The following is a 10,921-nucleotide window of genomic DNA, read 5'->3' as shown; positions in this document are numbered from 1 at the left end:
AAGCAAGACAAAAGAGGTTTGTGGGTAGGGTGGAGAGGCAGAGGGTCCCCCAGGTGAAGGAAGAGGGTGGGAAAGTGTGTCAGGCTGGGGAGGAGGATGGTTGGATGGGCCTGAGCACAGGTAATAGTAGGGAGAGAAACGCTGTCAGCAGACAGAAAGGGAGACAGTCTGTTTCTGGCTAAGTTCCTATCCCAGGGACAGAGGAAAGAGGAGAGATCTCATAGGGGAAGTAGGGACACAGGCTGGGCAATGAGAGTGGTGTGGGGTTTGAGAGGTGCGGTGGGCCCAGAGACAGGCGAAGATGAGTTGATGGGCCCGTCCTGCCCGTTGTCATCCTTAAAGACAATTCTTCATCCTTCCGGCAGGAACTCAGTCTGAACGCAGTGGCCGGCCCAGGCCTCAGGCCGTCTCTGCCCCTCCGTGGCCTGGGGCTCCCATCCCGGGCCGGACACGCACCTCCTGGTCCAGTTGCCCTGTGGACGCCGGCAGCGGGTGGGTGGGTGGGGGGTGCTCCAGATCCGCCTCTCCTCCCCGCTTTGCGCCCCCTGGTCCCTCCCCTCCCCCTATCCCCTCCGCTCCCCCTTCCCCTACAGCCCCTCCCTCCTCCCCTGCCCGGTTCCAGCCCCTCCCTCCCCTCCCCCACTCGCGATCCGGGCCGCTGCTGCTGGGCCGGACCCCCCGGGCTCAGCCCGGCCCCTCGCCGAGCCGCCGCCGCCGCCCCGTTTGCTGAGGAGGAGGCCCCCGGCCGGGGCGCCGGGCGCGGGGCATAAAACGGGCCAGAGCCGGCGCCCGGGGCACTAGAGCCGCGTACGGCCCGGGTCAGCGCCCGCCCGCCCGCGCTCCTCCCGGCCGCTCCTCCCGCCCCGCCCGGCCCGGCGCCGACTCCGCGGCCGCCCGACGAGCCCCTCGCCGCACCGCTCGGGCCCTGGCCCCGGCCCCCTCCCGCCGCACCGCCCCCGGCCCGGCCCTCCTCGCGTCTCCCTCCTCCCTCTGCTGCTCCCTCCTCCCTCCCGCCTCCCCAGCTGTCCCGTTCGCGTCATGCCGAGCCTCCCGGCCCCGCCGGCCCCGCTGCTGCTCCTCGGGCTTCTGCTGCTCGGCTCCCGGCCGGCCCGCGGCGCCGGCCCCGAGCACCCCGCGCTGCCTATCCGGCCCGAGAAGGAGCCGCTGCCCATTCGGGGAGCAGCAGGTAGGTGGGCGCCCCGGGGGAGGCGCGGGCGGGGAGTCCGGCTCGGGGCAAGTCTGCTCCCGCCCGGAGGGGGCGCAGGGCGCAGGTGGCTCGGCGCGGCGGGCGGCCCGGAGGGGTGCCCAGGGTACCCGGGGCCCGGCCCGCAGCGCCCGGGGCGGGCACACGGCAGGAGCGGGACAGCGGCCGCCAGCCAAGCCCGTCCCCGCAGGCTGCTCCTTCGGCGGGAAGGTCTATGCCTTGGACGAGACGTGGCACCCGGACCTGGGGGAGCCCTTCGGGGTGATGCGCTGCGTGCTCTGCGCCTGCGAGGCGGTGAGTGGACCCAAAGACTGTGGCTGGGGGCCCTGTGGGTCGGGGAGCGCTGAGGTCTTGGGACGTCGGATGGACCCGGAGCTGCTGAAGAGAAAGAAGCCAGTCTGCAGATATTTGGGATAATTTTTTTTGGCGGAGGAGGCACGAGGGAGGATAGAGGAGAGGAAGCGCCCCCTTCAAGTCTCAGGTGTTGCCTATTATTGATCGTCCACTATGTGTCAGGCTCTTAGCCAACTCCATTTCATCTCTCACTAAACTCCTAGTACAACCACGTTAGACAGAGACTATCATTACTCCCGTTTTTCAGCCAGGGACCGCACAGCCCAGAGAGGTTAAGTAACTTGTCTAGAGTCGCGCAGCTTGTAGGTAGCAGAGCACTCTTGCCTCCGTGGGCCGACCTTGCCCTTGTCCGATGCCTTCCCGGCTTGCCTTTGATTTTCAACAATTGATGTCTTGCCCTCACTCGGGTTTCCGTCTTCTCTGTGAGCAGCCTCAGTGGGGTCGCCGCGCAAGGGGCGCAGGCAGGGTCAGCTGCAAGAACATCAAACCCGAGTGCCCAACCCTGGCCTGCGGGCAGCCGCGCCAGCTGCCTGGACACTGCTGCCAGACCTGCCCCCAGGGTAAGGCCGGCTCCGCGGAGAGGGGAGGGCGGCAGGGCCGAGACGCGTGGCTGGGCGGAATGGAACGGTCAGCTGGTCCTCTCCTTGCCCACCTGAAACCCGTGTCCCCCACCCCCGGTGCAGAGCACAGCAGTCCAGAAAAGCAGCCGACGGGCCTGGCCTTCGAGTATCCACGCGACCCAGAGCACCGAAGCTACAGCGACCGCGGGGAGCCAGGAGCTGAGGATCGGGGGCGTGGAGACGGCCACACGGGTAGGCAGGGGCCGGGTAGGAACTGGGGTTGTGACGGGCGCCGGGCCGCAGCAGCGGGTGATGGAACTAGGGACATCTTCCTCCCCTCGCAGACTTCGTGGCGCTGCTGACAGGGCCAAGGTCGCAAGCGGTGGCGCGGGCTCGAGTGTCGCTGCAGCGCTCCAGTCTTCGGTTCTCCATCTCCTACCGGCGGTGAGAAAGAGGAAAGAGGGAGGAGGGGTCAGCGGGGGCCAGGGAGGGAGGATTTGGAGAGGCTGGAGCAGCCTTCTGGCCCGGGCTCAGAGCCGGTGCTCAAGGGATGCTCATTACCAGGCTGGACCGCCCTACCCGAATCCGCTTCTCTGACTCCACTGGCAGCATCCTGTTTGAACACCCTGCAGCCCCCACCCAAGATGGCCTGGTGAGACGATGCCATTTATGAGTACTTATCCCATCTGGGCACTATGCTGAGAGCATGCTCTACATTGCCTCCTTGGGTCCTCACAACAGCCCAGTGGGAGAGAGGCACTGACATGATGATGCCCATTTTACAGATGAGGGAACTGAGGCTCACTAGCAGAATGTGATTTGTTCAAGGTCATACAGCTAGTTAATGGAGGATCTGGGATTTGGACCCTGGCATCTGGTTCCAGGGCCCTTTCTTACATGTTCTAGGAGAGCCTGGGGGCAGCTTCCCATATTCCTTCCTCACCAGACATGGGCCTCTCAGCAGGCATGTCCTGTATACTGAGAGGGCCTTTTTGTCTCTCTGCTCCAGGTCTGCGGGGTGTGGCGGGCAGTGCCTCGGTTGTCCCTGCGACTCCTTAGGGCAGAGCAGCTGTATGTGGCACTTGTGACACCCACTCAACCTTCAGGGGAGGTCTGGGGACCTCTCATTCGGCACCGGGCCCTGGCTGCAGGTGAGGGGAGCCAACAGCTCCTGGACATGAAGCTCAGAGTCTTTTTGGCCCCCAGAAATGGAGTGGGCTGAGGGGGGGCACTTTCTGATGGGCTCTCATGGTCCTTTCTTCCCCAGAGACCTTCAGTGCCATCCTGACCCTGGAAGGCCCCCCACAGCCAGGCATAGGGGGCATCGCCCTACTCACTCTCAGTGACACAGAGGACTCCTTGCACTTTCTGCTGCTCTTCCGTGGGCTCCTGGAGTCCAGGAGTGGGGGTAAGCGGGATGGGGCAGACACGTGAGGAGGGTAGGGAAAGCACCCATCTTTCAGAGGTTCCATGCGTGCGCCTGTTGCAGGACCAGCCCAGGTTCCCCTGCGGCTCCAGATTCTACACCAGGGGAAGCTACTGCGAGAGCTCCAAGCCAATGCTTCAGCCCAGGTGAGTGAGGGTCTGGCTCTTACTGCCGCCTGCTCTAGCCTCTTGCTGTGCCCACCGCACCCTCCTCTGCCCCCAGGAACCGGGCTTTGCTGAAGTGCTGCCCAACCTGACAGCCCAGGAGATGGACTGGCTGGTGCTGGGAGAGCTGCAGATGGCCCTAGAGAGGGCAAGTGGGCCAGGGCTACGCATCAGTGGACACATTGCAGCCAGGCAGAGCTGCGATGGTGAGGCAGGGTCAAGCCGGGCACCCTGGGCACACACAATGAGAGGCACAGCAAAGTGCCAGAGGAGGGGCCAGGGTGGGTACAGGAGGGATCCTGGGGGCTGGGGTGTGAATGGCCGTGGGGCAAGCCTGCGTCCACCTGTCCCTCCCCTTTGCAGTCCTGCAAAGTGTCCTTTGCGGGGCGGATGCCCTGATCCCAGTTCAGACGGGTGCAGCGGGCTCAGCCAGCCTTACACTGCTAGGAAACGGCTCCCTGATCTACCAAGTAAGAGTCAGGGGTGGGGCAGGGGCGGTGCAGGAGGTGAGAAGGCAGCAGGGCAGGACGGGGCTTTAGACTACAAAGATTCAGGGCCCAGCCCTTCTCTGCTAGTCTCATTTGCCCTCCCCACTCCTGCCCTCCAGGTACAGGTGGTAGGTACAGGCAGTGAGGTGATGGCCATGACGCTGGAGACCAAGCCTCAGCGGAGGAACCAGCACACTGTCCTATGCCACATGGTTGGACTCCAGCCGGGAGGACACAGGGTGAGTACTTGAGGGAGACCAGGGCTGCAGGGCCCAGGCAACAGAGTTGACAGTGTTGGGGGGCTGTGGGAAGCCATGTGGGATGAGCAGGGATGTTTGGTATTATTCACTCACTTGCAGTCTCTCTCACTGATGCGTCGATTCACTGGACTCATTTTATAGTGAGCCTTGGGCTAAGGACTGCAGTACAAAGAAAATCAGATGTGGCCCCTGTCTTCAGGAAGCTTGTATCCAGTGGAAGGAGTTACATAGGGAGGCCAGTGCAGCAGATCATATAATAATAAACATGATAGCAATGACTGCCATTTATTGAGCCTTTCTATATGCCACAAACTGCACTGGTTGCCTTGCTTACATTATTTTTGGCCCTCACATTACTCATCTAACAGATGATGAAGAGAAGGATCAGAGAGCTTAAATAATTCCTCAAGGTGGGTTGCATAGGTAGGAAGCAGCAGAGAAGGGACTTGAACCTGGGCCTGCCCGGTTCTTAGCCAGTTACTGGTGCATGGCAGTGTGTATGGGTTTAGTGGGGATGCAAAGCAACATGGAAAGGGTTCAGAATCTTGGGCTCGTGTGAAAGCTGAGGAGAGTTCATTCGGGGCCTGGCAGGCTGCACTTAGGGCTCACTCTTCCCTGCCCCCTCAGGCTGTGGGTATCTGCCCTGGGCTGGGTGCCCGGGGGGCTCATATGCTGCTGCAGAATGAACTGTTCCTGAACGTGGGCACCAAGGACTTCCCAGATGGAGAACTGCGGGGCCACGTGGCCGCCCTGCCCTACAGTGGGCACAGCGCCCGCCATGACAGTGAGTGCTCCAGGGGTCTGCCCCACCTTTGGTGTCCTCTAATTCAAGCATGTGAGGGATGGTGCCAGAGGGCCAGAGCCTGACACTTCTTTCTCTGCACCTGAGCTCCAGTTGGCATCTGGAGAAGGTGAGGATATTCAGGGTGGCCCTGCCGGGAGATGGTCCCTCTCACCACAATGCAGGCCTCTCCCTTGCTGCTTCCCCAGCCCTGGGCCTGTGGACAGTGCCCGCTAGTTTGTGGAGTCTGTGCCAAGGGAGATGGGAAATACTAGAGTTAAGTCGCTGCTCTCAGCCATCTTCTCATCAGTCATCTCTCCTCTGTCTGGATCCAGCACTGCCTGTGCCCCTGGCAGGAGCCCTGGTGTTGCCCCCGGTGCAGAGCCAGGCAGCAGGGCACGCCTGGCTCTCCCTGGACACCCACTGTCACCTGCACTATGAAGTGCTGCTGGCAGGGCTTGGTGGCTCAGAACAGGGCACCATCACTGCCCACCTCCTCGGGCCTCCTGGAATGCCAGGGCCCCGGCGGCTGCTGAAGGGATTCTATGGCCCGGAGGTGAGGAGGTGTTGGTGGGAGGCAGTTTGGAAAATAGCTGCTTTTTAGCATGAAAGGCTCTGTGGGCCTGGGCAGGGGAAACAGAGAGCAAGCAAGCCTCAGGAGTCAGGCAGACCTGGGTACGAATCTGGTTCAGCCTTTTAGTATCCCTTTACCCACCTGCGTCTTACTCTGCTGGGATCTCGTGGGTAGGATGTAATGTCCTGGAACTCCAAGGGGTGGGTGGGATGGACCAAGCTCCTGACACAGGCTGGGTTGCCGTGGACCTGGGGCTTCTGAGCTCTACTCCATTGCTGATGAGCTTGCTTCTCTGGAGACCTTACTTAACTTCCCTGAGTCTCAGTTTCCTTACCTGAGAAACTGGGAATGGTAGGCTTAGTCCGAGAGTGCCTTGTTCTGTCCCCTCTTCTGTCTGCTGCCAGGCCCAGGGTGTGGTGAAGGACCTGGAGCCCGAGCTGCTGCGGCACCTGGCTCAGGGCTCTGCCTCCCTGCTGATCACCACCAAGGGGAGCCCCCAAGGGGAGCTGCGAGGGCAGGTAGGGAGGCAGTGCGGGCCAGTTGGGATGGGTCAGATTCGGGTGAGCACCGTGGTGCTCTTTGTTAGCCACTTGCCCTCTCCGGACCCTGGGGGCGGTAGAATTGCGCACACTCCCTAGCTCGCTGAGAGGATGAAGCCACACTAGGTACTTGATGAGGCGAGAAGCTGACCGCCTGTCCTTGGCAGCTGGGATGAGTGCTGTGGCTAAGAGCACCCTTCTGGGGCACAGTGGGTGCTCTGGGTGTCTTGGCTGCCACTGGTGGAGATGCAAGAGGGAGCCTGGGTGCTGCCTCAACCTGCCTCTCCTCTCAGGTGCACATTGCCAACCAATGCGAGGTGGGCGGCCTGCGCCTGGCGGCAGCGGGGGACAAAGAAGTGCAGGCGCCTGGGGCTCTGGAGGCAGTGGCGGCCATGGTGGCCCCACTGCCCGCTGTGCCGGGCCCAGACACCCCAGCGCCAGCCAGACCAGGTGGCCCCAGTCGGCTCCGAGACCCCAACACCTGCTTCTTCGAGGGGCAGCAGCGCCCCCACGGGGCTCGCTGGGCTCCTAACTATGACCCGCTCTGCTCACTCTGCATCTGCCAGGTAGGAGGCCCCAGAAGGGCGCACTGGGGCCAGGGTTCTGGAGCCCTGGAACCAACCCTCAGTCTCTCCCTGCAGAGACGCACGGTGATTTGTGACCCCGTGGTGTGCCCGCCGCCCAGCTGTCCAAGCCCAGTGCAGGCACCAGACCAGTGCTGCCCTGTGTGCCCGGGTGAGTGCCCTGCAGGAGTGGAGAGGGTCATGGAGGGTCCACCATGGGAGGCGGTGAGGCCTCTGGGGAGGGAAGGAAGAAGGGGGCCATCCTCTGCCTTCATTATTTCTTTGGATCCACAGAGAAACAAGATGTCAAAGACCTCCCGGGGCTGCCAAGGAACAGGGACCCTGGCGAGGGTGAGCTGGAAGTGTGTGAATGCAGGGGTGGGGAGTCCAGTGGAGCTGTTGGGTAGGATTGGGGGGGAGTGGGAGGGGGAGTGTATTTGCTGGGATGGAGGTGGTTGAGGGGCACAGGTTACAACTGACACCTGAGAGGCTTCATTAGAGTCCTTGGCCCACAAGTAGGCCCTGGGGTTAGACCACTGTGGGTTTGGCCTGAGGCTCAAGCCTGGGTTGTGGGCCTAGCTAATGAACTCAGCACTAATGGCGCTGGGCACTGTCTCCCACCAGGCTGCTATTTTGACGGTGACCGGAGCTGGCGGGCAGCAGGCACCCGGTGGCACCCTGTCGTGCCCCCATTTGGGTTAATTAAGTGTGCTGTCTGCACCTGCAAGGTATGGCAGCCCAGCTTTCTCTGATGCTGGAACCCCTAAGATCTGCAGAGTGGGAGAAGGGGCTTCTGGGAGAGTAAAGCCCAGTCTTGGTGATCAAAATAATAGAAGTCCTTTGCACAATCTTTTCGGGGGGTGGCCACACCATGGGACTTGGGGTTCCCTGGTGGCTCAGATGGTAAAGAATCTGCCTGCAGTGCAGGAGATCTGAGTTTGATCCCTGGGTCAGGGAGATCCCCTGGAGGAGGGAATGGTAGCCCACTCCAGTATTCTTGCCTGGAGAATCCCATGGACAGAGGATCCTGGCAGGCTACAGTCCATGGGGTCGAAAAGAGTTGGACACGACTGAACAACTAAGCATAGACAGCACACACACTATGTGACTTGCAGGACCCCAGACTGAACGTGGGCCCACGGCAGGAAAGTGCCAAGTCCTAACCACTAGGCCACAGGGAACTCTCAGTTCCTGGGCTTTGAAAGTTGGCTTCCTGTAGGAAAAGGTGAATTTGGGTGAATTCTGGCTCTCCCAGCTGACTAGCTCCATGTAACCCTGGGCACTTTCTGTATGTCCCTGAATCTCACTTTGCTCGCCCAGAAGCAGAGATGGTAGCACCTACCTTGCAGGGCTACAATGAAGATTTGTAAAGTAGTAAAGAACCTGCCTGCCAGTGCAGGAGATGCAAGATATACAGATTTGATCTCTGGGTGAGGAAGATCCCTTGGAGCAGGAAATGGCAACCTATTTCAGTATTCTTGTCTGGAAAATCCCATGGACAGAGGAATCTGGAGGGCTACAGTCCATAGGGTTACAAAGAGTCGGACATGACTGAAGCAAATTGGCATGCATATAAAGCTGCAGTCCAAGCCCTCTGGGCTTCCCTGGTAGCTCAGCTGGTAAATAATCTGCCTGCAATGCAGAGACGCCGCTTCAATTCCTGGGTTGGGAAGATTCCCTGGAGAAGGGACAGGCTACCCACTCCAGTATTCTAGGGCCTCCCTTGTGGCTCAGCTGGTAAAGAATCCACCTACAATGAGGGAGAACTGGGTTCAATCCCTGGGTTGGAAAGATCCCCTGGAGAAGGGAAAGGCTACCCATTCCAGTATTCTGGCCAGGAGAATTCCATGGACTATATAGTCCATGGGGTCACGAAGAGTTGGACACGACCGAGTGACTTTCACTACAAGACCTCTGGGTGAAAAAGGTCACGCGTCCGAGGTATGGGAAAGGAAAAGGAGGAGGCAGAAGGCTTGTGTGTCCTGCCTTTCTCCTGACACCCTTCACTCCATGGATCCCTGCAGGGGGGCACTGGGGAGGTACACTGTGAGAAGGTGCAGTGTCCCCGGCTGGCCTGCGCCCAGCCCATCCGCGCCAACCCCACTGATTGCTGCAAGCAGTGTCCAGGTAAGGGGGACAGGGGCACTGAGGCCTCTAGGGGCAGACGAGGCTCTTCATGCCTTGTCCTGGGTGGGAGGGATGCGTGGCGAGGGGATACCTTTTGAAGGTGGAGGGAAGGGATGTCTTACCTAATTCAGCATTTACCCCAGCTGCTCTCTGCTTAGCCCGAAGCCAGGGATCTACATGCAACAAAAGAATGTGCATGTGTTAGTGGGCTGTGACGGGATCCAGTTCCTGTCCCACCCACCTATCCACCCACCCATCCACCCACCCATCCATCCACCCATCCATCCACCCATCTATCCAAATTTATCACCTACTAAGTGCCAGAAACTGCTAGGTGACAAATATGGCCTGGATGGTCCCCACAGAGCTCACATCTACTGATCTATTTCTCCTTTCCTCCTCTTCCTGCCCACAGTGGGGTCAGGGGGCCACCCCCAACTGGGGGACCCCATGCAGGCTGATGGGCCCCGAGGCTGCCGTTTTGCAGGGCAGTGGTTCCCAGAGAGCCAGAGCTGGCACCCTTCGGTGCCCCCCTTTGGGGAGATGAGCTGTATTACCTGCAGATGTGGGGTGAGTGGGGGCTTGTGTGAGGTAGGCATTGGGGACCTGGCCTGGGGGAGGGGAACTTCCTAGGGAGGGCAGGCTCCTGGCAGGCGGGCTTCCCCTAGGAGGCTGAAGGCCACTGTGCCCCAGCACCTCTGGGAACCCTCAGGATCTGGTCTGTCCTGCACCAGGCAGGGGTGCCCCACTGTGAGCGGGATGACTGTTCACCGCCACTGTCCTGCGGCCCAGGGAAGGAGAGCCGCTGCTGCTCCCACTGCACACCCCGGCGGCGGCGTAAGTGCGGGGTCTGGGGCGGCAGCTCTGGGATGCCTGGGGAGGGGAGGGAGCACCGACTACATGCTGGGCGGCGCAGTGCCCTCTGCTGCACAAGTGTTGTCCTGTCCCCTCCCACAGCAACCTTGTAGCCTTGGTCTCCATTGCCTTTTCTTCACCAAGGAACTTGCTGACCCTCAAAGGGATCAGGCAACTAGGCTAAAGGCACACAGCTGGTGTGTGCTGACTTGCTTCATGAATTCTGACCTTTCTGAGATCAGAACAGGGAAGCTCCGCTGTGTCCTCTGTGTCCCCCCACCCCCTTGCTCCTCTTCCAAACTTCACTCTCTTCTGCCTCCAGCAGCCCCAGAGACCAGGACAGTCCCAGAGCTTGGGAAAGAAGATGAAGGCTCCTAGGGAGCAGCCAGAGGCCCCGCGACCAAGAGGATGGGGCCTGGGCCGAGGGAAGGAGGGGCACCGAGGACCCCGCGTTCTCCTGCGGGAAATCCAGTGCCTTTGGCCCCTCTCTTCTGCCTCTTCCCCCTCCCCCACTACCTCTGGGAACCACAACTGCACACGGGGGAGGGGCAGCCAGGGCAGACCAAGGCCATGTCAGCTCCAACTCCGGCCTTGTCACCCTCCGGCTCCTGCCTTGGAAGCCCAACCCCTTTCCTTCTGTACATACTGTCACTGGCTTGTTGGGATTTTTAATTTATCCTCACTCAGCACCAAGGGTCCCCTTCCACTTCACTCCTGCTGCCCCTGAGCTGAGCAGAGTCATTATTGGAGATTTTTGTATTTATTAAAACTACTTTTTTTCCAGTCTTTGGGCTAATGGTTGTTTCTTTGTGACCAGGGGCCTAAGTGGGCCCTAGTGGAGAAGGGTCTGAGGGGCGGTAGGGAGAGAGAGGGGCACTGGCTCCAGGGGCCTCGCTCTACCTTTGTGGAGCAGGAAAAGACCCAGGGAAGGGGGCAAGATGACACAACAGCCAGTGGTAGGGCTAGATCCTGCAGAGGGGCCTAGGCTGTCTTTGAGATGGAACAGAGCTTCAAGAACTCAGGCCA

General features: G+C 60.6%; 1 protein-coding gene across 3 annotated transcripts; it reads left to right on the top strand.

The window, feature by feature from the left end:
* The first annotated feature begins 874 nt into the window (after positions 1-874).
* On the top strand, positions 875-10,681 carry CHRD (chordin). Of its 3 annotated transcripts, none has more exons than XM_061413960.1 (23): positions 875-1,186; positions 1,395-1,498; positions 1,989-2,118; positions 2,242-2,370; positions 2,463-2,562; positions 2,683-2,770; positions 3,128-3,269; positions 3,386-3,526; positions 3,608-3,690; positions 3,767-3,914; positions 4,072-4,178; positions 4,316-4,435; positions 5,084-5,240; positions 5,573-5,793; positions 6,216-6,329; positions 6,644-6,916; positions 6,992-7,085; positions 7,208-7,264; positions 7,538-7,641; positions 8,938-9,040; positions 9,456-9,610; positions 9,775-9,877; positions 10,218-10,681. In XM_061413960.1, the coding sequence occupies exons 1-23, from the start codon at positions 1,039-1,041 to the stop codon at positions 10,271-10,273; spliced, it is 2,877 nt and encodes a 958-aa protein (XP_061269944.1). In that variant the 5' UTR covers positions 875-1,038; the 3' UTR covers positions 10,274-10,681. The 3 variants fall into 3 exon arrangements, with proteins under 3 accessions (XP_061269944.1, XP_061269951.1, XP_061269960.1); XM_061413967.1 differs by having other exon boundaries at positions 877-1,186; positions 10,221-10,681; XM_061413976.1 differs by lacking the exon at positions 6,216-6,329 and having other exon boundaries at positions 877-1,186.
* Positions 10,682-10,921: the final 240 nt, after the last annotated feature.

This window comes from Bos javanicus, chromosome 1 (assembly GCF_032452875.1).
Source record: "Bos javanicus breed banteng chromosome 1, ARS-OSU_banteng_1.0, whole genome shotgun sequence".
Taxonomy (NCBI): domain Eukaryota; kingdom Metazoa; phylum Chordata; class Mammalia; order Artiodactyla; family Bovidae; genus Bos; species Bos javanicus.
Note: the sequence above shows the minus strand (reverse complement) of the source record. Positions and strands in the feature narration are given on the sequence as shown.